This window comes from Anastrepha ludens, chromosome 3 (genome assembly GCF_028408465.1).
Source record: "Anastrepha ludens isolate Willacy chromosome 3, idAnaLude1.1, whole genome shotgun sequence".
Lineage (NCBI taxonomy): Eukaryota > Metazoa > Arthropoda > Insecta > Diptera > Tephritidae > Anastrepha > Anastrepha ludens.
In genome coordinates this window covers 23,757,815-23,785,450 of record NC_071499.1, presented here as the reverse complement: position 1 = coordinate 23,785,450, position 27,636 = coordinate 23,757,815, and the positions used below count along the sequence as shown (strand labels likewise).

At 38.5% G+C, this 27,636-nt stretch overlaps 1 protein-coding gene across 1 annotated transcript; it reads right to left on the bottom strand.

Annotated features, from left to right (window-relative positions):
* On the bottom strand, positions 1-26,655 carry LOC128857171 (protein mab-21). Its single transcript, XM_054092796.1, has 2 exons — positions 25,309-26,655; positions 1-538 (listed from the first exon to the last, which is right to left on the bottom strand). Exons 1-2 carry the CDS (start codon positions 26,054-26,056, stop codon positions 189-191), a joined length of 1,098 nt encoding a protein of 365 aa, XP_053948771.1. The 5' UTR covers positions 26,057-26,655; the 3' UTR covers positions 1-188.
* Between the last annotated feature and the right edge of the window lie 981 nt (positions 26,656-27,636).

Here is a 27,636-nt window from a genome sequence, read left to right as displayed (position 1 = left end):
TATTCTTGTTTTGTTTTTGTTTTTCTTCGTTGTTATGCACTTTAATCAGCAACTTCAAAAATTGTTGAAAAACGCCCTAAATTAAAAAGTCTCTATTTAAACATAAATTACTTGATTTGCTTACTTACATATACATACATACATACATATGTGTTTATATTATTATTAAAAATAAAGTCATAACAATCTTATAATTCCTCCAAACAGCGCGCATTGGTGAGCATAATTCGCGTTAGGCGCCACACCTGCTTCGCCGCATTTTCCAGCGCTCCCGGCGATTTGCCCTTGAAGAGGTCCATGTTCGGCAGAAAGTAGTGGGGACACCGACGGCACTGCAAGCAAGAAATCAGTTGTAGAAATATGCCGTTAATGCGATCGGCAATGCAGTTCTCCTCCCATTCCATTTCGCGCGGATGCTTCTCACACTCATACAACAACAAGGTCTTCAGGTGATACGAAGTTACTGGATTGCCCGGCAAATCCAAATGGCGATCACGAAGCGTCTTCAAAATACTCAAACAACGTCGTCGGCTGGCACCTAAAATGAGAAGGAACAGTTATACCATCAATAAAATTTGAATGCATGATTTGCATTTACTTTATAATCTATTTATATATATAAAAATTAAGCCGAAAAAAAGTGGGCAGTTGTCCGGGGTAATCTCAGCAACGCGTGTAAGGAAAACAATGAAAGTTTCACACATTGTTGGTGCTGCTTTGGCAAAGGTTTCTGTGAAGTTTGGTTGAAATCCGATGACGCGTGTGTGTGCGGTGCGTCGGTTAAGTGAGTGTGTTTTTGCTATTTGCCGCACGTATTTTTGCACCGCACATAGCATTCATTAGAATTGAATACATTTTGGTCGTGTGTGTCTGGGCCGATTATTATGAAATTTGGTATGTATGTATATATATTTTTCCACGGTGAATATATTTTTCCACCAAGTGGCGCTGCCGAAGGCCAAAACGAGGACCCGGGTAACCCTAGGATGTGTTTTTACATTATGGGTATCAAATCAAAGATACTGATGAGTGCTTTAATACAGGATATTTTTTAGATCTCTGAGTGACCAGAGTCTCGAGATATAGCCGAAAAGGTGGACCAAGGTACCCTTGGATGTGTTTGTACAATATGGGTATCAGATGGAAGCTGTTGATGAAAGCTTTTAAGTGAAGTAATAAAGGGGATAAAGAAGAAGATGGATCTGGAGATGGAAGAGGAAAAGGAATAGCTGCAGGAAGAGGAAGAGGAAGAAGATGAGGAAGAGGAAGACCACTTATTATTAAAAATTAAAAAAAAAATTCTAAAAAAAATTTAAAATGTTACATATACGCTTATTATATAAACATTAATCTGAAGTCAGTTATAGTGAAAAATTCATTTTATCATTGCCGGCGTGATTGGTGATCGTTTCCTTAACTTTTTGCAGAAAGGTTGTGCTAATATGAGATATTACCTATATCATTCATACATTTACGTATTAGAGTAACTGCGGGTATTGTGGTATAGGCGGGTAATGTGGTATACTAGCTTTATTCGAAAACTAAAGACGTGGAAATAACAGGACCAAGTTAGATATTTCGGCATTTTCATAATCTTAAGAAAGCGTGATTTGATTTGTGTTTTGCAAGGCATACAGTGAGTCAGTTGTAAAAAAATCGCGTGGTCGTTTTTTGTGCTCAGTGGAAAATTTCTGGCAAATTAAAATCCTGTGCTTTAAACTGCATTTATTCATCGGGAAGTAATAAATGAGTTTAATACTAGTGAAGCATATAAGCAATATTTTTGTATAGTTGGTCGATATTTAATTATTCAAAATTAATTTGTTCAAAATCTAATGCGGCTATTGTGGTATAGGTAAAGGCGGCTAAAGTGGTATAGTGTACCATATTACCCTTTCGGAGAAAGGTGAAATTCGAAAATGGAAAGCAGAGGATATGGAAAAACCTATCCAAGCGGTTAGAAAAGGTGAAATGGGTATTCTCTTGGCTTCCAAGACATTTAGTGTCCCCCATACCACTCTGCAGCGCATGTCAAGAAGCGAGAAATCCATCGAGGAGCTGGTGACAGATAAACTTGGCCGGGCTCCGATTTTAACAGCGGAAATTGAAAATGATTTAGTTAAATATTTACTAGAAATGGAGTCAAGGTACTGGGGACTAACACGTGCGGTCATTGTGTTAACAAATTGCCACAAGAAACAACATTCCCAATAAGTTCTCCGTTATTAAAGAGTGCGCTGGCAAGGATTGGCTAAAAGGCTTCTGTAACCGACACCGAAATGTTCTGAGTTTTCGAAAGCCAACTGGAACAAGCGTCGACCGTGCACGTGGTTGATATATTTCTCAAATTGCTGGAAGAAAAAAACGCATTTTCCGCTTACTCGTATCTGGAACGTTGACGAAGCCGGAATATCAGTAGTTCCTTCGCAGCAGGCACAAATAGTCGCTCGGAAAGGAAAAAAACAGATTGGAACAATGACTTCAGCTGAGCGAGGATCGCTTGTTACAGTCATCACTTGCATGAGCGCAGGAGGTGGTTTCGTACCACTATTTTTCATCTTTCCACGAAAACACCATAACCCTCTTCTAATGAAAGACGCTCCCCCTGGCTCAAACTCGGCGTGCCATTTGTCTGGATGGGTTCAGATTCTCATCTTCACGAAATGGTTCAGGCATTTTTTAAGCGTAACGAAACCATCTGCGTCTGAACCTCTGTTTCTAATATTAGATGGGCATTATAGCCACACACGCAATATAGAAGTTATTGATCTAGCTCGCGAACACGATGTGACTATACTTTCTTTGCCACCCCATTCAACACACAAACTTCAACCGTTGGATAAGGCTTTTATGGGACCTTTTAAGAAGTACTATAATGACGAAATAAGACGATTTATGCGTGAACAGGGCAGAAAAGTTACACATTTTGATATCGCAGGACTATTTACTAAGGCTTATTTGAGGGTTCAAACTGGACAAATTGCAATAAATGGTTTTAAAGCCACGGGGATTTATCCGTTTGACAAACATATTTTCACAGATGCAGATTTTATAGCTGGGAACTCATCATCATCAGGTAGAATTCAGTTTTAAATATAAAAAATCTTGCTAGATATATTGTCTCCTCAGAGGATCCAGTTGAAACTATAAATTCAACGACAGAAGAAACCCCAGGCGCATCAACCATGGAAATTGAGCCTGAAATTCGTAAGTTTCGCAATAAAATCTATGGAAATTTTAGGAACGCTATTTAATTTGTTTATAGAAGCAAGCACAAGCCGAGGACTCGTTACTCTCTGGGAAATATCTCCACCACCAAAGCTACGAGATCCTCCACCTAATCAGAAAGGCCGGAAAACAAATGCAACTGTTTTAACAACTTCGCCTTATAAGTGTAATTTGTTACAGAGCATTGAAAGCATTAACAGAAAACGCAATGCTCCGGTTAATCCATCCCCAAAACCCTCTAATAAAAAAATATTTCTACCAAATCGTTTGTTGACTCGCATTCAAGTGACAGTGAAGAGGAGTTTCCAGATGTTCCAACAACAAAAGAATCCTCTTGCAACTACTGTGGCAAAATTTATGGGGAGGATATAATAATGAAGCCTTGGACCTCTTGTCGACAATTCGAACAAATTTGGGTCCACGAAAAGTGTATTCCCAATCGAAGTGCTATTTTTCTTTGCGATTCTTGTAAGTAATACTCTTACAAGTGTTATGAATTTTATTGTTGCGTTTTTTGTCAATTGAAGTTTAAAATATTTTTGTTCAATATGTTTTAATTCAGTTCATAATCCTGTTTTTAAATGGTTCGCAACAAAATTTTAGTTATCAATCAAAAGTAACTGGCTTATTATTAAAGGCATCATATGCGGTATACTATACCACATTACCAGACTAAAGTATACCACATTACCCGCCAATTTCTTCAAGGGCTTGTTTCCGTCTTTTATAATACTTTCTTAAATATTTCTGAAACTCGCGGCTCTAATGCTTTTGAAGCTAGGTTTATTTGAATTTAATAACGGTAGCATATTATTGACAAATTTTCATTCAAATCAAATAAAATTTAACGACTTTATAGACGAAAACAAAATGGGTATACCACAATACCCGCAGTTACTCTACCTGTGTACTCACAAATATACGGTTGAAGCAAATATATGTCAGTTTTTTTATTTCGCCTGGAAAAGTTTATATAAATTTAAGAAGAGTAAATAGAACTTATTTTATATCAGACTTCACGCAAAAAAGTCATTTGCACCTGAACACATAGCTGGGTTAAAGCGGAGGGGAATAGAACAGTTCTCTTCTTCTTCTCTGCTTTTTCGTACACGACGAAGTGTATGTATCATACGATTGATGTTGTTGTTTATGTGTAAAGGGGAGCGCATCTATGCACATGCTAAACTTGAAAATAGGAGCACCGATTATTATGTTGAGAAACATAAATAAACCACGACTATGTAATGGCACTCGATTAACAGTTCAGAGATTGATGAATAACGTCATTGAAGCAACAATTTTGAATGGAAAATACTCGGGTGAAGACGTTTTAATACCGCGAATACCAATTATACCATCGGATATGCCGTTTGAATTCAAACGTCTTCAATTTCCTGTTCGCCTTGCATTCGCGATTACTAAATATTAATAAGTCACAAGGCCAAATTTTATCAATTTGTGGTATTGATTTAGAATACCCATGTTTTTCTCATGGCCAACTTTATGTTTCATGCTCAAGAGTTGGTAAGCCATCGGTATTGTTCATTTATTCAACAACGCATGGAAAAACGAAGAATATTGAATACCAAAGAGCATTACAATAAAAAAAGTAATAAAGTAAATCACATCAAATGTTTTTTAATTGCTACTACTATTCAAAACTTCTTTCATTACTATTCATGCGCGAGAATTTTTATAAAAAACACACAGTATTTTTCGGCTTAATTTAATTAATTAATCTAGATTTTTTTTTAATACGACCAGCGGAACGGGCGGGTTTTCACTAGTATGCATATGTAAATATATTCGTATATACATTTTCTTAGGCAATAGTAGTCGTATCATCGCTCATGAGCTAAATAAACAGTTTTAAAACCTTTGTGCAACAATTTTAGTTAAAAATAATAGATTTCTTTTTCCCCAAAATTAGTATGATTGACATACGACGCCATTTGCAAAAATTATAAATCTTCCCATTTCCTACTAAACTCAACACCTATAGTTGGAAGTCGAAGTATCTGTTATCTAGGATGCATTATTTCGACCTCTGGTGGCTGTGTCGAAGACATCTATGTTATAATAAATAAGCCGCAGCAATCATTCGGACAATGGTAAAACATCTGGAACTCCTCATTCCTGTCGCGTGGCACTAAATTAAGAATATTGATTAGATATAGCCTTTATGGATCCTCTTAAGACCTACTACATAGAAGATATGAGGCGGTTAATGCGATAACAAGACTGAAAAGTGACACAATTTGACGTCATAAAACTTTTTGCTAAAGCTTACCTAAACGTTCAAACGGATCAGATTGCAATAAATGAGTTCAAATGCACTGGTATCTATCCATTTGGTAAGAACGTTTTCCAAAGTGATTTTATATCCCAAAATCACGAAAGTCTGTTGCTTTGGAAAAAAGTTTACTTCTATCCAGTTCAGGTGAAGAACTTTAGGCAGAAAGTCCACCGAGTTATGGTGAAATGTGCGACAAATCCGTCGAGGCAGTTAAGGAAAACAAGTCGTGGACACCTGCAATACTTCTTTGCGCACCTTGTAAATCTGTATGAAATATGTAAAGGGTGGTTAAATTTCAAGACTAATGGATGAGGTAATTCGGCACATTAACGGCATAGAAACTCAATTATTCCTCAGCGTCATCGAAAATTTGGACCATCGGATGGAGGTGTGCCGCCGAGCCCCCATTTGGTCGACAATTTGTTCCATACGTAATTGAGCCACACCAATAATTAACATAATATAGAGAAATGACAATAATTTCCTAAAAAAATGTATTTTGTTCAAAATCAACACCGGCCCTTGAAACTTAACCACCCTTTACAACCCATATAATAGGACTATGAATAAGTTCGTGCGGTTTTACAACAGATGGCGTAACTTGATTATTATTCCATCGATCCACATTTCCAAACATTCATTGGAGAGCTACTGTCGTAAGGCACAAACGTCAATATAAGTTTTTTATTTGAAGCGTAAACAACAATATTTTTACCACACTTGAAAATGTCGAATTTCGTGCCAAATAATGTGTTTTTGCGGGGAATTCTTCTTCATTATTTTAATATGAAGAAAAAAGCAGCCGAAAGTCATCGTATCTTGGTGGAAGTTTATGGTGAGCATGCTCTATCTGAGCGAACGTGCCAGAAGTGGTTTGCACGCTTTAAAAGTGGTGATTTTGGCTTGGAAGACGAAGAACGCGAGGGTGCGCCGCCAAAGTTCATGGATACCGAATTGGAGGAATTGCTCGAACAAGATCCGGCTCAAACGCAAGAAGAGGTTGCAAAAACTTTGGGAGTTGATCAATCAACCATTTCCAAACGTTTAAAAGCCATGGGGATGATCCGAAAGGTAGGCCATTGGGTGCCGTATGAATTGAAGCCAAGAGACGTTGAACGCCGTTTTATGGCATGCGAACAACTGCTTCAACGGCACAAAAGAAAGGGTTTTTTGCATCGAATTGTGACTGGCGATGAAAAGTGGGTCCATTACGACAATCCAAAACGTCGGGCAACGTATGGATACCCTGGCCATGCTTCAACATCGACGTCGGCGCAGAATATTCATGGCCTGAAGGTTATGCTGTGTATCTGGTGGGACCAGCTGGGTGTTGTGTATTATGAGCTACTGAAACCGAATGAAACGATTACGGGGGATGTCTACCGACGACAATTGATGCGTTTGAGCCGAGCACTGCGAGAAAAACGGCCGCAATACGCCGATAGACACGACAAAGTTATTTTGCAACATGACAATGCTCGGCCACATGTTGCACAAGTGGTCAAAACATACTTAGAAACGCTCAAATGGGATGTCCTACCCCACCCGCCGTATAGTCCAGACCTTGCGCCATCCGATTACTATCTCTTCCGATCGATGCAACATGGCCTGGCTGACCAGCACTTCCGTAATTACGATGAAGTCAAAAAATGGATCGATTCGTGGATTGCGGCAAAACCGACCGAATTTTTCACAAAGGGAATCCGTGAATTGCCAGAAAGATGGGAAAAAGTAGTAGTAAGCGATGGACAATATTTTGAATATTAAATTTGTAACCATTTTACGTCAAAAGTTTTACGTCAAATTTATTGAATTTTCATATTCTTGCTTACATACATTCTGTAAAACAAATATCGGGCGTTACACATACAATAATGTCTAAATTTTTCTTGCTGGTATCTTTGTACGACTGTCCTCTATAGTGTCGCAGAGTTTGAGCGATCAGTCAATTAGCTTGTTTTTGGCATTTAATTTTATCAGCCAACCGCAGGTGTGTGCTGCGATTTTCACTATGGATAAAAATATCGAACAAAGACTTTGTCTTAAATTTTGTGTTTTGAACGGGATTTCGTGTGCCGAATTGTTGAAAATGTTGCAGAAAGCCTATGGCGGGTGTGCTTTATCAAAAACACGAGTCTACGAGTGGTATAAGGTTTTGGTAGAGGGCCGGGAAGTCGTGGAAGATTTGCCCCGATCTGGTCGCCCATCAACGTCTTCAACGGATGAAAATAAATTCCTCGACAAAGTCAAGGAAATGGTGCTAGAAACCCATCATTTAAGTTTGAGAGGTAGCTCGTGACCTTAGCGTGTCTCAAAAAACAATTCTTAATATTTTACACCATCAATTGGGCATGAGACGCCAAACGCGTGGCTCGTTTTTCTTTCAAAAACGAATTTCTTTCAAAAACGAAAACGGAAGAAGGTGGCTGAAGACGTGCTTGAGCAAGTAAATTCGGACCCAACGTTTATCCAGCGTATCATAACAGGGATGAGACGTGGGTACATGAGTTTGAAATGCAAACTAGGCGGCTGAATGGCGCTATCCACATGGGCCGAAACCCAAAAAACCACGTCAAAGTCGGTCTAAAGTAAAAGTCATTCTACTCGTTTTCTTTGATTATCTTGGTATTGTGCACTCGGAATTCCTTACAACTGATTCTACGGTAAATAAAGAATATTATTTGGAAGTAATGCGACGTTTAAGAGAGAATGTGCGTAGGAAACGGCCCAATTGGTGGAAAGAAAACTCATGGATCTTGCACCATGATAACGCACCCCGTCTCACAAGGCTCATATTGAGAACACTTTTTTGCCAAAAAATTCGACAAATATCACTTAACAACCACCGTATTCACCGGATTTAGACGCCTGTGACGTTTTCCTTTTCCCAAAACGTAAATTGGCACTCCGCGGACGCCTCTTTGAGTCGATAGAGGCCACTAAGGAGAGTTCGCTGAAGGAGTTGAAGAAGATCTCTTCAAACGCGTTTAAAAGGTGCTTTGATGACTGGACTAATCGTTGGCATTCGTGTATTGCTTCGAATGGGGCCTATTTTGAAGGCGACAAAATAAATTTTGATGATTAAACATTTATTTTGCGTTTTATTGAACAATTCCCGGTACTTTCCTGACAGAATGTAATGTGATATAGGCAATATGATACCCCTCAATTTTGACAAAATATTTTTGGCTTTAATCGAATATCTTCGGAATTGTCTATTGTGAAGGAGTTTTATTTTGGAATATGCTGCATAATGCCTGAACTAAGTTGGTAAAAAAATGTCAAAAAACTGGTTCTGTTCAGAATTTTGCTGCACAAAGGTTTGCTGAATACCTTCAACATCGATAACTCGACGCTCTCACCAATTAGGCATCCACTACTCGACAGTTAGGCGGATTTATCTGTATATCTGGTGCTCATTGTGGACATTTGAATTTAATGTAATTTTTCACACATAATTGTTAAGAGCCGTATTTTAAATGAAAATAGCGAGGCCTGAATGAATCTGAATTTTTGTATATTTTACTTTAAAACAACAGCGCCTTTGAAAGACCCTTTATAATTATAAAAAAATCTTAAATTATTCTTGAATTTTTAAAAAACTACAATAAATAAAAAAACTTTCGCAGACGCACATACGAACCTCCATATGAACTCATACGTAAGGCCGAGTGAAAACCCAAACAAATTATGGCATGATTTGTTCGAAGCTCAAGATAAATGATTATCTGATATTTAGCGATATGGATCATAAAAGTGTTCACTGCTCCACAAACAACTTTCGATTTTCATTTAACACAACACTCACTTCGCTTAGTTCACTGCCGACGGTAAAACGTCGGCTAAACAGCCGCGCATTGAATGGCGCTACGAGGCGCAGGCAGTGAGGCTTCCTTGTTGGCGCTTATCACCTTCCAACGAGTATTAATTTGTTGCGCCGCCTGACAGTTTTATGGGCGCATTTTTGTGTGGCGCGTTGTGGGTTATATGGCCTGCCAGCCAACAGCAGAAGAAAAAACTATGAAATTTCTTGTGTTAGATTCAAATACATAAATACATAAATACAGACGTGCATACATACATACACACATACGCACATACTGACTCTGCTTGTTTTCTAGTCACTTTGTTTTGCTTTAGAAGCGATAAGTTTATGTTAAGCTTTAAGTAAAGAAAGCAAAGATTTTATTGCATATAATAAATTAGTCATTCGTTAATGATTGCTGACATACGTCATAGTGCTCGTACATGCACGACTACAAGCCTCGCTGGCTTAAAAGCTTTGACTCTGTTGGCGCTTACTTAAATAATTACTTTTCATTGGAACTGGATAAGTCAGATAGTTTTAATTGATACAAACAAATGGGTAATCAATTGCTGACGATAAATTTTTTATATTATATTTAAAAGTATTACCATTTTGTGATAATTATTGCAGTTGAGTATTGATAAAAATTGTCTATCTCCTAACAAATGCGATTTTTAGTTTATGAAACAATTTCGAATAGAAGATTTAGAATTTGCATGATAAAATGGCGATGAAATGAGAATTTTTAAGCATTTGATTAGCCCTGCGTTAGGCACCTTTTTTAACACCTTCGGCTGGGCACCCGATTCTGGTCGGTTTTCTTCCTTCCGAAGATCCGTTTTAAAAGTTGTTATCCCTAAATTGATAGAAAATTAAATTTTACGAAGCTATCTAGAAGCTTGTTAGCTATAACAGAAAAATGATCTGAAATTCAAAGTCGAAAAAGTCTAGCTAGAAAAATCTGGCCACAACCGGGTACCCAACGAGCGGTTAGAAGCTAGAGCTCCATACCAACCATTCCAGGCGTTAATGGGTTTATTCAGCTGACAAATTTTACAGCGCCTTAAGAGTGATCTAGCGAACGCCACGGTTGTTGTTTTACTGCTGTAACACCATAAAGTTCCCATTCCCATAATTTTTGAGGCATGCCGCTTTTTCCACATACTTGTAAAAGTCTCCCGTATATGCGCTTTATACGGAACGGCCGCTGTAGCCGAATTAGTTGGTGCGTGATTACCATTAAGAAGTTCGCAGGTTCGAATAGATAAAAAAAGTTGTTTTTCTTATAGTGGACGCCCCTCCACTGGCAATGGCAAACTCCGAGTGTATTTCTCTCCAGCTCCATTTGCCATATGGAGTTGACTTAAAATGTGGGTACCTCCATTTGTGGAACAACATCAAGACTCACCCACAATAAGATTAAGTAGTTTGGCCAAATGTGTGGCTATTATTATTTTTTTTTTGAGGATCGAATTTCTCAACATTGAATGTAAAACAAAAATTGTTAAAAATTAACACGATTTTTGAGCGACTTCAAACTGCAACTTTATAATATTTTATTGTAAAATTGAATGAGCCAGAAAAAAATATACGAGGTGTGTTCAAAAAGTATCACGAATTTTGTCTTTTTTTAAATTATTTTTTATTCATTAATATCTATTTAGCCTTCTTCAAAGTAATCCCCCCTTCAAAGTAATCCCCACTTCAAAACATCATTTTTCTTATTCTGTTCAGCTCTTCCTTCTATGCCGTCTTTATCTCGTCAATCGTAGCGTAGCGTCGTCCTTTCATGGGTCTCTTCAGTTTCGGGAACAAGAAAAAGTCAGGGGAACAGGGGGCCAGATCTGGGGAATACGAGTACGGTGGCTGTGGCATCATTAGAGTGTTGTCTTTGGCCAAAAAGTCGCGCACGAAGAACGATGTGTGAGCAGGGCCGTTATCGTGATGCAAGAGCCAATTTTTGTTCTTCCACAAATCCGGGCGTTTCTGGTGGATTTCTTCGCGCAAATTGCGCATAACTTGCAGGTAATATTCCTTATTGAGCGTTTTACCCTGTGGCAAGAACTCATGACGCACAACGCCCCTGCAATCGAAGAAAACGGTAAGCAAAACTTTTACTTTTTTACTTTTACATTACTTGACGCGCTTTTTTAGGTCTTGGTTCGTGCGGCAGCATCCATTGAGATGATTGAGCTTTGGTTTCCACGTCTTAACCATAAACCCACGATTCGACACCAATTATGACCCTCTGGAGCAAATTTGGGTCGTCGCGGACAGAGTCCAACATCTCATTAGCAATGTTCATGCGATGCTCCTTTTGGTCGAAATTGAGCAGTTTTGGTACGAATTTTGCGGCGACCCGTCTCGTGCACAAATCATTGAAAAAAATCGAATGGGTCGAGCGAATCGATATGTCAGGCCCTCAGCAACTTCTCTAACGGTGATTCAACTATTGGCCACTTTCAACCTTTTTCTTCACTTTATCAATTTTTTCGTCTGTTATTTAAGTGCTCGGGCGTCCGGCACGCCGGCATGCTTTTCGTCGTTCACATCTTCTCGGCCTTCTGAGAACATTTTGTACCGATTGTACCGATAAACGTCGCTTTGGTCCAAAGTAGCTTCTCCCTATGACACAGTCAATATTCGGACTGCATCCGCGCACTTAATTTCGTTTTTCACACAAAATTTGATAGAGGCTCTTTGATCCATCTTTTTGAATAGGAAAAAATCGAAGGCGAGCCGAAACACGTGCAAGCAAAGCAGCTGTCAACAATTAACAGAACATTCCAAATGGCCGAACTCGTCGGCATGAGTGAGAGACATGAGTACGAACATATCGCCACAAAAAAATCGAGATTCGAATATACATACGTAACCTGCGATAATACAAAATTCACGATTTGAACACACCTCGTATATGTACTTGAACATTTCTAAAGATTCTAATGAAAAGTTGAAATTGCTTGAAACATTGATTTTTGTGTTTTGTGAATTATCAAACTTTGCTCAAAAATTTGCAACAGAAAATACAATGTTTTTATGAAAATTACTACGCTCCTCCGGGTTGTGGCGATAGATATACATTTGCCAGAAAAAGTATCCGTGCACATGAAAACAGAGATTCCTCGCAGTATGCAGAGGCATATTCATACCCAATACCAATTTCATTTTAGTTTGTATTTGATTTTGCTGTGGCTTCATCACTTTGGAGTTATTTTAAGGCTTTTGTGTACAATAAATAGCGATGATCGTCAAAACTAAGGAAATTAGTGTTGATGAGAAAAAATTTTCCTGAAACTTAGAAATGAAGGCAAACCATTCCGCGAAATTGGGCAAATCATAGGAAGAAGTCACTCTTCTGTGCCGAAAAAAAATAAAATACAATACAACTGGTTTGATTATGTTAAAGCCACGTTCTGGTCGACCTAGAAAGCTGACTGCACGTTAAAAACAAACCATATTGCAACCAGTGAAAACCAATCCTAGAATTACGGCCTCTCAAGTATGTAAAAATATTACTAATTCCTTTGCCGAGCATCCGCCCGACGATACTGTACGTAAAATACTTAAAAAAGATGGGTAACGCGGGCGTGCAGCACATAGAAAACCGTACATATACGAAATCAACAGAAATAAACGCATGGATTTTGCAACGAATATGTTAACAAGCCTCCAGAAGGAAGGGAACCTGTTCTATTTTCGGATGAAAGCAAATATTGGATACATACTATATATGGCATTAACACTAACCGTGCCGCGCCCGGTCAAATGACCTGTTACAAAATTGAATTTAAAAATATAAACTGACTATTTGTTCCTTGGTTAATTTAACTTTATATAAATTCATGTATTATCAAATTTAGCAATTTGCCTTTTTTTTGTGTTTGATTTTTTTTCTTTTTCACTGATAAACGTTCATCTCTTGACTTGTTTACCACACCCGGTCATTTGACCGGCGAATAAATGAACAGCAACAGAGAGTTCTCGAAAATAAGCAATTGAGAGTCTGACTTACTAACGGTAATTCTCTTTGCAAGTATGTACTTCATGCTGTTGGTAAAAATCTAAAAGGTGCAGTATAAGTTTTAGTGCGTACAGGGAAAATGCCGATTCTGAAAATGTACAAATTGAAGGTGTTTACTTCTCTGATATCAGCGTTGAAGAAGAAAACATTTTGAATGTTTGCAGAGGTCAAAAGCGTCGAAGGATTTTATCAGATTCTGAAAGTGAGAGTTACTACTCTGCCCAAATTACTGAAATAGCTCTGGATGGAACTGTTTGGCAACAAATAAAAGCAAGCCCTATAATCGGAAGGCCTCCATATAAATTCAAAGAAATATCAGGTGCAACTAGCAAAGCTAAAAGAAATATTATGTTCGGTAAAGTTAAGACGGCATTTTTTCTTGATTATTGATAAGTGGATTCTTGAGCACATAAAAACATGTACAGAAGCTGAAGCGTTGCAAGAACTAGGAGCTACTTGGCATTTACCCATACCAAAATTATATGCTTTCATTGCAATTTTATACGCACGTTGCGCTTAACAAGCCAGAAATTTACCTTTATCATATCAAGGGAATTCAAAATGGGGACCTCTTTTTTTTCTCTAAAACTATGAACAGAAGCACATTCTCCGATTTCATAATAAGATACAGAGAAGCCAACGACTAGAAACCGACAAATTTGTGCTAATTTCGGACGTGTGGAACAAGTTTATTGAGAATAGTAAGAATAACTAAAAACTCGATATGAATTTGACTATTGACGAGCCAAATTTTACCAACCAAAGTCAAGTGTAAATTCACTCAGTATATGCCAAATAAACCTGATAAATTTGGCATTAAGCTTTGGTTGGCAACAGATGTCAATAGTAAATATATTATAAACGGTTTTCCATATCTTGGGAAAGAAAAAACTAGAAGGCCGTCAATGTCACTCGGTGAATTTGTTGCCCTCCAACTAGTCGAAGCATTCACCCCATTTGGAGATGTCACTTCGGTAGATGTTACTTTTGAAGCTGTCACATCGTAAAACTCGAACATTTTTGGGTCTTCGTAAAGCACCTTGTCGGACCGCAATACAGAAATTGGTGAACAAATACGAGCTGTTGGGACAAGTTAGTGATGTGAAAAATAAAACCAAAACCCGCGCACATCGCTCAAGAGCAGCCGAAAATATTGCTGTTGTAGCCGAAAGTGCTGAAGAAAACCCAGGTTTGTCCATTCCTCGTCGTTCTTTGGCGTTAGGCATTCCACAAGCGTCATTACACCGTATTTTGCATAAAGATTTGGGTCTTAAGGCTTATAAAGTCCAGTTAACACAAGAACTCAAGCCGGTCGATCATCAACAACGTCGAGTCTTTGCTGATTTGGTCGTTGAAATGCATGAAAATGATCCAGAATTCCATCGAAAATTCATTTTGTGAGTGATGAGGCCCATTTCCACCTCGGTGGCTTCGTCAACAAGCAAAATTGTCGGATTTGGGGCTCAGAAAATCCAAGAGTTATTCGTGAAAAGCCTCTCTATCCTCAACGTGTGAGTGCTGGGTGCGGTTTATGGTCCGGCGGAGTCATTGGACTTTACTTTTCCGAAAATGAAGCTGGAGCAATAGTTACGGTAAATGGATTGCGCTATCGAGAGATGATTAACGATTTTTATGGCCGGAATTGGATGGTATTGATCTGGACAACGTTTATTTTCAACAAGACGGCGCTACGTGCCACACAAGCAACGAAACCATTGATCTTTTATGGCAATAACACCTCTTACTGGAAAACCCTTAATCTTCAAATTTTTCAAAAATTAAATTTTTTCGAATTCACGTTCGTTCCAAAATTATTTATAATGCATTCAAAAAGGTTTTGCATATTAGTTTTAAATTTTTCAATTTTGGTTCAAGTTTTTTTTCATAACCTGACCACTTCTTTGGCATGGAATATGCACAAATATGTGTGTATTTATGTATGCGCGGATATATATTAAACAGACTCATATTTATGAATTTTGCGACTACGTCAATTACGATTTTATTTACTTATTAAAAATCTAAGTCGTCAGTCTTCCGACGCTGATTTACTTTTATATGCGCCAATATATCTTTTCTTCCCCCGCTAGAAATTCTCCATTTCTCCACGCATTTTACTCGCTCGCTCGCCTAATTACACGCAAGTATCTCTCTTATGCGTGTCAGACTACCCAAACCAACCCAAGCGGTTCGCCGTTGTTCGCCTCGTGTGCACGCTCTTCTCTCGATTAAAGCGCGAACGTCAGACCGTTAAATTAAAACAAAACAAATCATCAATACCCCTCATCATCACCGCAAACTCGTTAAGTAGCCACAAAAAGCGTCAAACCACTCGCTTAGTCTCCTCTCGTTTATTTACTAGTGACTTTATCTAATCGTTAGAATTTAAAATATTTTATTAAATTGGACATTTGCCTAAAGCGTTTGGTAATGAATGTGTGGATGAGTATTTGGGCATCAACACAGTGAGGGGGCGCTGCAATGCTTAAACAAGTTTGCTGTGGCCGCTAGCGTGAGACGACGCTCCCGCCGCGGTCGGACAAAGCGACAATTTTACAGATTTATTAGCGAGCAAGCGAAGAAGTCCCACAGCTGCTGGCGAAATGGCGATTGCGTTTATGGTTGCATTTTGTTGGCGCGCTTATCTGTCACTTGGAATCTTAAAAATGTTTCACAAGAATTTATAAAAATGAAATGCTAATAAAAACATACTCGTACATACATACATACATATGTACATGGGCATGAAGTATATGCACACTGACATCTTGACATTTTTTGCTTTTTGCACGCGCTAATTAATTGCCAGTAATCTCACACAGAGAAGAAATTTACACAAATGTGCACAATGACAAACGTTTGATTAGGTAATGAATTTATCAATGCAAAGTAATTGAATTGAATTTACAATTAATCGTCGAGTTGTTTTTATCCGAGCTGTTACATTGAAAAATGTAAAAATGATTTGTGCAGTGAGCGCAAATACCCAGCAGGACTTTTGGAAATTGTGCTCACCATAAGCTTAATCTAACAGGAAGTGTCTCAGTCAGCACTTGGAGAAATACACTGATTCCTTGGCTGTTGCCGCAATGAGCTGAGAGCAGGGATTGATCTCGCTTTGCTACTGCTCTGTACTTGAACAGTTGAGTAGTGGAGCAGGTGGCGCAAAACGCGAGATCTACTGTTTTACTTCGCTCCAAGGTACGTTTCGTTATTGCTTACTAAGTAATATTAAAAACAAAAAAAAAAAAAGAAGTTCAGTGCCTGTCTGTAGTTGTAGTTGGGATACTAGCAAAAAACTTAGAATTAGCTGGTGAGCTACTTTCGGAATTTTTTATGAGTACTCCAACTACCGCTACTACTCTCACTTCTGTTGCGGTACTACTACTCTCATAGCTGCTCTTTCAGCACTGTTCGTTTTTATTTTGTTAGATGCATTTTTTATGCGTTTTTGCGGTGCTACACTGAAAATATAATTTACAAATTATTTATGTATTTTTATTTTTTGTTAGGTTTAAAGAAAGTGCATCATGACCGTCAAAATTCTGATGCCTTTGACTGTCTAGTCCAGGGCAAAATACTAGATACTGGCTGGAGCACTACAAAATAGACACAGTCTTGGTTGCCTTCCTTGTAGTAGATATGCAGTTGTTTTTTTTTTTTGTCGAGACAGACTAACAAGTACAGTACTCAGACACAATTAAGTCTATTGTGCTGCACTCGAATTCCCTTTTACTTTTCTTTAAATCTACTCGACCTCTGAGTAGATTGTGGTGCCAAGAGGCCAAGGTGGTGGTCGCTTCTTAACACACCAGTGCCAAAGACCTCCAGCCGGTCTCGAGCGAAGGCGGAGCAGAAAGCTGTCAGTGCTTCGGATGTCTTTGTGCCAACGTGAGAAGCTTACTATCGAGGATTACTCCAATATATTTATTTCCTTGGATAGCTGAATTGTGACTCCTTTTAGCTTGTGCAGAACGAGTTCATCAAGCTTCCTCCTTATGGTGAAGAGGACAATGCCTGTCTTCGTGGGATTTGACGATAGCCCATTCGCACAGCACCAAGTGTGAGAGATGATAGATAACCTGGTCTGGCACGATTAGGATTAATCTTGGAATAGTGATGGCTATAGTGAACCAGTCAGCTACTAGTTTGATATGTCTCTGCTGCTCTATGAGCCAATAAACATCATTTTTAAATATAAGATTTGATGTGAAAGTAGGAGTAATGCGCGTATCCTTGGCAGTAGTATCAGCAAAGGGAGTGTAATTCGCTTTGGAACCATCAGAAAATATTAGCTGAAAAACTAGAGCTTCAAAGCGAGATGAAATTTCTAAGAAACGTGCGCAATACTTTGCCGATGTCGCTTTCGAGTTTTTCACGTAACTTAAGTCGTTTATAAAAGATGATTTTTTCAGTACCCATGGCAGGAGATGGCCCTGTCTCGTCGATAGTAATCTTAAGGGCAGTCCATTGTCTTTTGCAAAAGAGGAGCATTTGTAAATTGAAGAAGCACTCTTAGGAGTCCGTGTGCGCCCAGCTATCGAATGAAAGAATTTTTGTAGAAAAGCATTAGAAGTGAGAGCAGGCTTAGGATAAAGTTTCCTTACATTGTCCTCAATGTTGTCGATTAGTGATTTTCAAATTATGTAGCGTAGGATGAAGGTATTATGCCATCTTGAATGTGGCGTAATAGCAGTATTGGAATTTGTAGTCGGTCAAGCTGCACTGAAAGCCCTTGCTAACCCACGCTGCTCTTCGAAGTTAATCGGTGAATCCAGAGCATTTTCTCTGTAGCTGTCCGGCGTTTTCCAGAATCAGACTTAGGATATTGGGTTGCGATGTGCTGAGTATGAATAATGAACTTTATTCACTCACATACTGTTCCTCTCTCTTAAGGTTCATCAATGAATCCAAGAGCTTTGTAGAAAAGTGACCTCAAACTAATTTTTCCGTCTTACCACCCACTTTTTGTCTTTCCTATCCCTATTCTTTCTACTAAAATCTATCCGGGTGTAGTACAATGGTCTCCTAACTGAGTGCTTGGACTTGTCCAACCCCCCACAAGTCCAGCTTAACCTAATCTAGCCTGAAGGTATGGCTAAATATTAATTAAAATTATATTTTTTATAGTTCCGGAGCGCTCTATTTTTTTATATTTCACAAGTGCCTCTAGGGTATCCAGCTTCAGTCCATGACCTTGAGAAGTATGTATGTGGTTTTAAAGACCGAGTATTTATTTTCTTTTACTCCCATAACCAAGTGGCTTTGGACATGTCTACCATTCAGTTGATTCGGACTGGGCCTCTGTGAGTATGAAATGAGAAATCTTAGAAAAAATCTCTACTAGTAGCGGCTGTCACTCGGCAAGCAATGGCATTCTCTCCAGTGCAGTTATGTATGCCCGCTTTTAATTAAGTCCATCTGCCATTCGGAGACAGCACAAAACTCTGTAGGTAGGTGCCTGTAAGGTAGCCAGATCCAACGCATGGTCTGTTGATTGGTAGGTGAAGGTAGGTAGATGAAATGGTTGAAATGCCAGTCTGGCACTCCTCAAGTAGCACTAAAGCGCCGTTTTGATACCATTATGAGATCTCCAACAGGCAGATATCTACAGCCAGCCAGAGCTGTGGATGTAATGGCGAAGGGTGATGGGATTTAGGTTGGCGCACTGCCCCAAGAAAGGATGTTAATTGATTTAAGCAACAAGTCACAGTCCCAGAGTACACTGGAGCCCATCATGACTACATGGTTCCAAATTGTTCGTTTGAGGATATGCACCACCAGGTGAAAGAAAAAGTTGTTTTTCTTGTTTTACTTTCATTTGTCACTTTCATATTTTTACGTAAATTCGGTCATGAAAAATTTCTCGTAGGAAACTAACTGCGGTTTTTAGCAAGTAAAGGGTGATCACATTGGAGATACTTTTTCCGACAAAGTTTTCTTTACAGCTCACGTCTGACTACTGCCAAACTAAGTACATAATTTTTTCCAGTATTCATTGACATTTCATGATGGGAAATACTTACGCCTCAACAAAGTTTAAAAATCGTAAAATTGTATTGTATTACGAAAATCGACGCTCGGTGAAAAGTTTTCATCGCGCGTTCAGGCCAACTTATGGTGTTCAGCGTTAAGGCCAATTTTTGGCGTAATGGCTACATCAATAAGTGAAATAACCGTATTTAGGCTAAAGAGCAACCCGAGGCCATTCAAGAATAGGCATTGGATTCATTAAAAACAACCATTTGGAGCGGCCTTTGGGATGGAGAAAGCATCGACCCATATTTCTTCAAAGACGAGGCTGGCGCTAATGTAACAGTGAATGACGAAAGCTATCGCGCTATGATAAACGACGTTTTGCTGCTGGACGCCGAAAATTCAAGCTCGTGTTCTCCATAACATTGAAACAATGGATTTACTGCGTCGTCGTTTCAGGCGAACAATTTATCTTTTGTCTCTTCTCGGACCAGTGGAATGGTCACCAAGATCGTGTGATATCACAACTGTAGACTTCTATTTGTGGGGCTCTAAATGTTTTGTGGATAAACCAGCTTTGATTGAGGCATTGCAAGCCAATATTCAGCCAGCTGAAGTTATTCACGAGACACCGACCGAAGCCCTCCAGCGAGTCATTCAAAAGTGGTATTAACGGATGACCGAATTACGGCGCAGTTGCGGCCAACATTCGAAAGGAATTATTAAAAAAAAATAAATTTCATGAATAATTCTACCCAAAAGTAATAAAATGTTTCCAATCAATTTGAATTTTCTTTGTTTTACTTCAATTTAAAGTCTGATACCTCTACATTGATCACCCTTTATAATGACGTCTACTCATGGGATCACAGCAAGTCGCGCTGTTAGTCGACCAAACACCTGCCAAAGCATGTAAGCGCCTATTTTCCTTCCACAAACGCCACCAGGTGGACACCAGGAGTTGAATTTTTTGGCCAAATATTTTATTTTGCTACCAACTACGCCAAAAGCTGAATAAAAAGCAATAACAACTTTCCGCTTAAAATGGCATTAACATCAAAAATCAAATTGAACCAATGGTTTGCAATTTACATTGTATTTTTTACCGCTATTCCTATAAATAATCAATGAAATTCGCACCGTCCATGTGGCCGCAGTTTATCGCAGCTGATTTGTGTGGCGGCTGATTTGTGCGGTGTTTTGGAGGTTTCCATATCAGCGCGATTACTTTTAATTTATAAAAGTCATTATATCAATCACGGTTTTATGGGTTGAAGTGTCGCTGATTACGCGTTGTAAATAATTTACACTTTTACGAAGTTATGGCGTTGAAAGTGCAGGGTTTTCCTCGAAACATCATACGATTTTATGGGATTAACGTCATCGCTTCATCCGCCTTGTTATGCTGGACAGCTGACCCGATTTCCAAGTAATAGGGAAAGAAAGTCGTGAAGTTCACACCTCTCCAGCAATAACATTTACTGGTCTTATTCACAAAAAACATTTGTTTTTAATTTTTAAGTCAAAACCACAGACAAATTGAAAGGCTGAACGAAAGTCGTATGAAGGAAAAATTTCTTTTGAAATGAAAAAAAACGCGTGGTATAAAACAGGTGCAAAACAAGCAAAAATTGCATAAATGTCATCAAACGAAGGACCCTTTTAAGGGGGAAACCGGTTTAGATCGATCAAAAAAATAGATTTTTTTATTGCATAAATCGTTAGTATAACTACTTAAGAATATGGGTTAAAAATTTTAAAGCGAAATTCGCATTACTCCCGATTCTATGAGCACTTAAGAGACTGCCCGTCGGTTACGCACCGTAGCGCGCGTTAGTTAGAACGACGTTTTTCTCGAAACTTCTTTTTTCAACTGGTGGGCATTATAGCTTAAAAAGTTATCGACCAATCGTTCTAAAATTTTTTGGGATTTTTTCTTTATTCAATTCTAATCTATATGAACCTAATCCTGAGATTATATTATTATCTAAAATATGGTTTTTTAAGCAAAATAGATGAAAAATATGGTATAAAAAAACTACTTTGTGTTCAAGCGCCTCAAAAGCATGCAGTTTTCAATATTTTTTACCACAATTAGGTTCATATTCTTAGGAAATATGTTGTTAATAAAAAAAACTTGCTGTTGATTTCAGAGAAAAATTGCAACTTCAGGAATTCCCACCAGCAAGACACTCGGATGGCGATCGTCCATGGACAGCACGCCAAAATGTTGGCCTCCTACACTGGTTTCCCCCCTTAAAGCCTCTCGAGCGATAACGCGGGATATAAATGAGGAATATAGCCCGAAGCAGACTTGTGCGAAGACGCCTTAATAAAAGTAAATTGTTGTTGTAGTGAGAATACATATATGGCAAAGCTATCTCGATATTCTCAAAAAGCATATAATAAAACTGGTGAAAAATTGGCTTCTCAAAGAAAAAATTGCAAGTTTAGATTGCCCAGCACTACGCCCCAACCATAAACCTATTGAAAATATGTGGAACGATATTAAGGATAAGATTGGACAAACAAATTTAAAAGTGCCAATGAACTATGGCAAGGAGTACACGAAGCGTGGAACTCTATTCCTTTTATAGAGAAATACAGAATAACAAAGAAAACATGTTTTTTTGTTTATTCAAAATTAGCTTTACTCATTAGCGTAATTTCCCTCAAGAACAACGCAATCATCCTAGCGCCGCTCTGGCATTTCAATTCCATTTTTTTTTTGTAGAACGATTTATCTTTTGCCTCAAAATAGGCCTCAGCTCCAGTGATACCTCTTCATTCGAGCGAAATTTCTTACCGCCGAGAATTTTTGTAGATATGTGAGCAAACGCAGCACCCGCTTTGAACAGAGATCTTTTATAGTCAAATGCTCATGCGATATAAATAAAGCAAAGACTTCCCTCGAAATCTTTACGATGTCAGCTGACTCACGCAACCTGTCTTTTCAATCATTCAAAACGATGTTGCTGATTTTTTTGATATTTCATGGTGTTATCGCCTCATTGCCTCATTTGGACGGTCACTGCGTTGTGCATCGTCGGTGTCTCTACGACCACGTTTGAGGTCAGCTAAGCATCGTTTTATTGTTGTCTACATGGAACGGAGTCCCCATGATACTTTGCAAGCCATTGCTTTGCTTGGACGGTATTTTCCCCCATCAAGAAGTAGTGTAAAATTAAAACACGAAATGCTTTTTGAAATTCCATTATTTTGAAAATATCAAAAGAGTGTTACTTTTACCACAAGAACTCCCGAACTAATGAATAGAATATCATGAAATATTAACAGCTTTCTTTTTAAGGTTAGTACTAACTGAAAAAGAGGTGAATGGAATAAAACTAGTGCCACCCATGTGTTATGTGTGATGGAATTAGGCAGCAATTCTTTATTATTACTATGCTATCAAAACGGCGCTTTACTGCTACTTGAAAGTGCCAGACTGGCACTTCAACCATTTCACCTACCAATTCACCCATGCTATGCTAACGACCTGGCCATAATATTATATGTAGAGCGAAATTTGAAGATAGGAGTGGAATTTAATGAGGAATTAGATTTATTTTTAGAAGAGTCTGAATGTAAATCCAGCAAATATGAGCATTGTAACATTCACAAGCCAAATAACTTTGACGGATTTGAAATACAAATACAAATTATTGAATATGATACACAAAAAATGTGAAAATCTGTCATATCTTCCAAAAACTACTCTCGTCTACAAGCTGTAAGTAATATATACCCTATGATCAGAAGGTGAAGGTGATATTGAATGTTTTCTTCGATTGCCAAGGCGTAGTGTACCATGAGTACTTTCCATGGGGCCAGACAGTCAATAAAGAATATTATTTATCCGTTTTGAATCGTTTGAGGGATGCTGTACGTCGCAAATGGCCGGAAATGTGGGCAAACTTTTCTTGGATTTTGCATGATGATAACGCGCCATCGCAACGAACCCAAATTGTACTGGATTATTTGACCAAATACCAAGTAAATCCCATGGTGTTTTTTATTAAATTTTTTCCAAGTAAGTTTAACCCATAGGTGCTCAATGTCTTTGACAACCACTAGAGAAATTTTCCAAGGCATCTTTTTGTAGAACATATTAAACCTTTAATACCCAGTTTACTAGGGCTTTTAAACAATTTTTGAGAATATGGGTTAAATAGTCATATAACGGTAGGATTTAACGAGTTAAAATGTTCTATAAAAAAATGTATCATTGAATTTTACTAAAAGTCTTCCAAGACGAAGTTTAAGAAAAATTAATATTTGTACTGGATTTACCATATTATTTAATATGGCATTTGATCAATATTGTGACCCGGTACCCCAACACCAAGTTAGGGTTTTACTATTCTACAAGAATTCTTTCATTTGCAATTGGTATGGTTTGGGCCCGAGCCGATGACCTTAAAATTGACGCACTGTGTTATTTAGTTGTAATAAAAAAAGGAAATTTTTCGGCTTCTCTTATTTCTCATATATCTAATTTTTCGTACATAAGAGAAGGAGTCATTGGTCTTAGATGTTCTTACCCTCCTTTACATTGAGTTTTATATTTGTATATTCTACTTAATAAAAATACAACGGGAAGTAAAATTCTTAAAAAATATTCAATCCCATTGTATAACCAAAAATGACTTTGGAAGGCGCACATAGAAGAATTGGCAAGAAAGTTGAAAAGAATATTCATATCCAATCCGTAGCGAGGAAGGATATCCTAAGAACAACCAAAGCTACCACTCGCTCAGGGGTTTATCAAAATCGAAGTTTGAATCGGGACGTGATGCTGACGATACTCAATTTTGTCAAACGCTTAAAGACTGAGCTGCGCCATAAAACAACTTGAGAAGGGTTATCTAAAATGTATAAGATAAATCCGAACATGACAACATTATGTGGCCTAGGAAAGGCCTCTCTTATTCGGGAAGTAGAGGAAGGAGAAAGAAAAAAATCAACCGGGATAGAAAGTTTTAACCTAAACCGATTTATTTTATTAAATAAGAATACTTCTAGAATCACCGCCGATATTTTAATAGAGGATTGCCTCAGGGAGGCAAAAGTTGCGATTCGTAACCTCAAATAACAAAACGGCCGCCGTAGCCGAATTTATTGGTATGGGACTACTATTTGGAGGTGCGAAGCTTCGAATCTCTGTGCATGAAACACCAAATAATAGAAGAAGTTTTTTCTAAAAGCGATCGCCCTTCGGTAGGCAATGGCAATCCTCCGAGTGTATTTCCGCCGTGAAAAAAGCTCCTCAAGTTGTTCACCAGAATTTGGAGTAGGAGCTTGGCTAAATACAAACTAAAAGGTTGCGTGCCAATTATATATATTTCAATGTAGTAACATAGCTTTAAGTAAAAATATTGCTTAATGTTGAAAAAAACAGATCGCAATAAAGAAATGGATTTAAACAAAAGTAGTAAAACGAAATAACGTAATTATGAATATAACTGCATTGTGGCTGAAAAATTGCACTTTTCACTGCTCTTTACTTTTTTGTGTTCGATTCTAAAATAAGTGTAATCTGACCAGAAATCTCAGTGTTCAAATCGAAGGTTGTCACCGTGGAAGGTTGACATTTTTTCGTAGAAACGAAAACATCATAGAAAAAATGGTGTTACTTTTTTCTTGTCACCTGTATCGTTAGGCTAGTATTTTAGAACTAAAAGTATTAAACCACGTAATATACTTCCACGTCAACATAATTTCAATTCGCGACTATTTTCCCACTCCAAGTGATTCCCCAAAGTCATGTGAGTGCGCATTCAAACGCTTGGCGCCAACTGCTTAAGATACTAGAACGGCCAGCGCTGCGTGAATCACAGCAGCGCCGACGGTAAAACGGTGCCTTGCTTTTGGGCATAATCAACTAGATTACTAAGCGCCCATTCTCTTTAAATATCATTAAATGGTTTCTTAAATATTTATTTTTTTTTGTTTTTGTTAAGCTCTACAACGCACCTTGCAGCAAACGATTTTCGGCATCGGTGAAACTCAGCACCCAGGCATCACCTTCCATGGCGGAGTTCTTGCCCTGCAACGCAATGCATTCCTTCGACAGCATATCGAAGCCCTCAGTCTTAACCTCTGCAACAATATTCGGATGCGGCCACGGTATGCCTGGCAAGGGCCAATGTGCCGCAGAGCGAGGCCACAGGCCGGCGCACTTGAAGGCGGGCGTAATCTGCACAATGATGCGTTCGCGTATACGTAATTTCACCTCCGTAGTGTCGGCGATCATTTTGACGATGTCGCGATAGGCGCACTTATCACACGCTTGCGCCACCAACGTTTGAAAGCGGGAACGTATTTTGCGCGCAGACAAATAACCCGACGCGGTGATGAATTCCACCCACAGCGACATGGAACGTTTGCGGCCGTCGCTTAGCTTGAGCACCGCACAGCCGGGCAGTGTGCCATCGTCGACGAAGTTCAATACCCCCATTTGATTGAGATAAATGACTATTTCGAATTCATTGGGTGAAATCACTTCGAGACCCTCAAAGCGTCCATTGTAATCGTTGAGGGAGGAAATGAAACGCGGCTCTTGCACCTCGACTTCTTTGAGAACGTCTTGCACGATGCGACACACCTCGAGTATTTGTTTGTGGATTTGTGCTTTGCGCACCTGTACACGATCCGCGCAATATTTGTTCATCTGATAGACCATCTTGGACTGTGCCGCAATCATATCCGATGGCACGAGCATTTTAATGAAAGAATGAAGGATGTCTAAGGCTAAGCGAAGATATATCGGATTCGTATGGTTCAACCGCTTTTAAGCGATTATAATGTCGCGAGTGTGTGTGTGGGGGTGAGGTTTTTTTTGGATCAACGGTAAATCAATTTTAAAGTACCTAATCCCATTATTCCTTTAAAATTTACACTTTTTCAAATATTATATTTTGTAACAATTTTTCACTGCTATTTATTTTTGATTCACAATTATTCTTGCTTGCACTCCTCAACACTCTGCACTAGTTGCTATTGTTGTTTTTGTTGTTTGTTATTTGCTTTATTTACTCGGTTACTGATTTGTTTTCACTAGAATTCATTGATTCTTTGCGGTTTATTATTTGGTTATCACCATTCCACACGCGCCATTCACACCCATCATCAGCCGTCGTTAACGCAACAATCGAAAACGCCACCGCCGTCGCGTTCAGGTTTATTCAGTTTTGTGTACACACAACGCCAAGCTCCAATGTGGACTGATTTCGTATGGCGCACTCACCGCAAGAAAACCAACCTAACTCGCCCGCCGTCGCCACTTTGTTGTTCGTTGCTCGCTGTTCGTTGTTCGCTATGCGCTGCTCTGCGCTTGCAAATGCGAGTGCGCTCCACTATCAACGCAAGTATCAAAGCCACGCAATGCAGACTGCCATCTTGCTCAGTCTCTCAGTGACTACTGCATGTAGTGAGTACTCACTGCTTGCTCTGCTGTATTGGTGTGAAAGAGAAAAGAGTATGAACTGTGGGCTTGGCACAAAGCCGGTTTGTATCTGGCATTGTATTTATGTGAATGTGTGTGAAGTTGTTGTTTCTTTTTATTAAATTTAAATGTTTGGTGTGTTGTTTTCGCCACCTCTCTTACATAAATACGCACACACATAGAAACGAACACAAATGTCTGATGCCAACAATTGCAATGGCAGTTTCTCATTGTTTCTGTTTTTTTGTTTTTTTCTTTTTTTTTGCGTGCCGTGCGGAGTTTGCGCTTTTCTTATTGGGATTTTCTACGAAACTCATTTTGGATCATATACTCGTGGCGTATGGATGTGTGTGTGTGTGTGTGTAGTTGGAGAGATTGCAATGAACTCATATGCTTCTAATGGTATTATGGGATAATCCATTATTTACAAAAGTTTTAGTTGGAGGAGTTTGGTTGAAAACGTTTGTATGTAGTTGCTTATGGAGTGGTCAATGCCAGCGTACAGTGCTTATGTTATGTTAAATAAAAACTACACAGTCTTGAAATTTAAATTTGAAAAGGTCGAACCAAGGTGCACCAGGAGATTTGGTGGCTCCTAAAACACTCAGGCTCACAGTCTTACACATTAGCAAATTTTTGTATGTACAGCTGTAATTTATATGACCAAAATATACTATTAGGGAAAGGTACTAAATTCTGCTTTTCAAAATTCTTTTGGATGAAAATTCTGTAAAAATCAAAAAAAAAATTCTGTCCAGCCTAAATTCTTTTGGTTCAATATTCTGTATTTAAAATTCTGTATGATCAAAATGATGGAGAACTGAAATTCTGTATATTAAAATTCTGGAATCAAAATT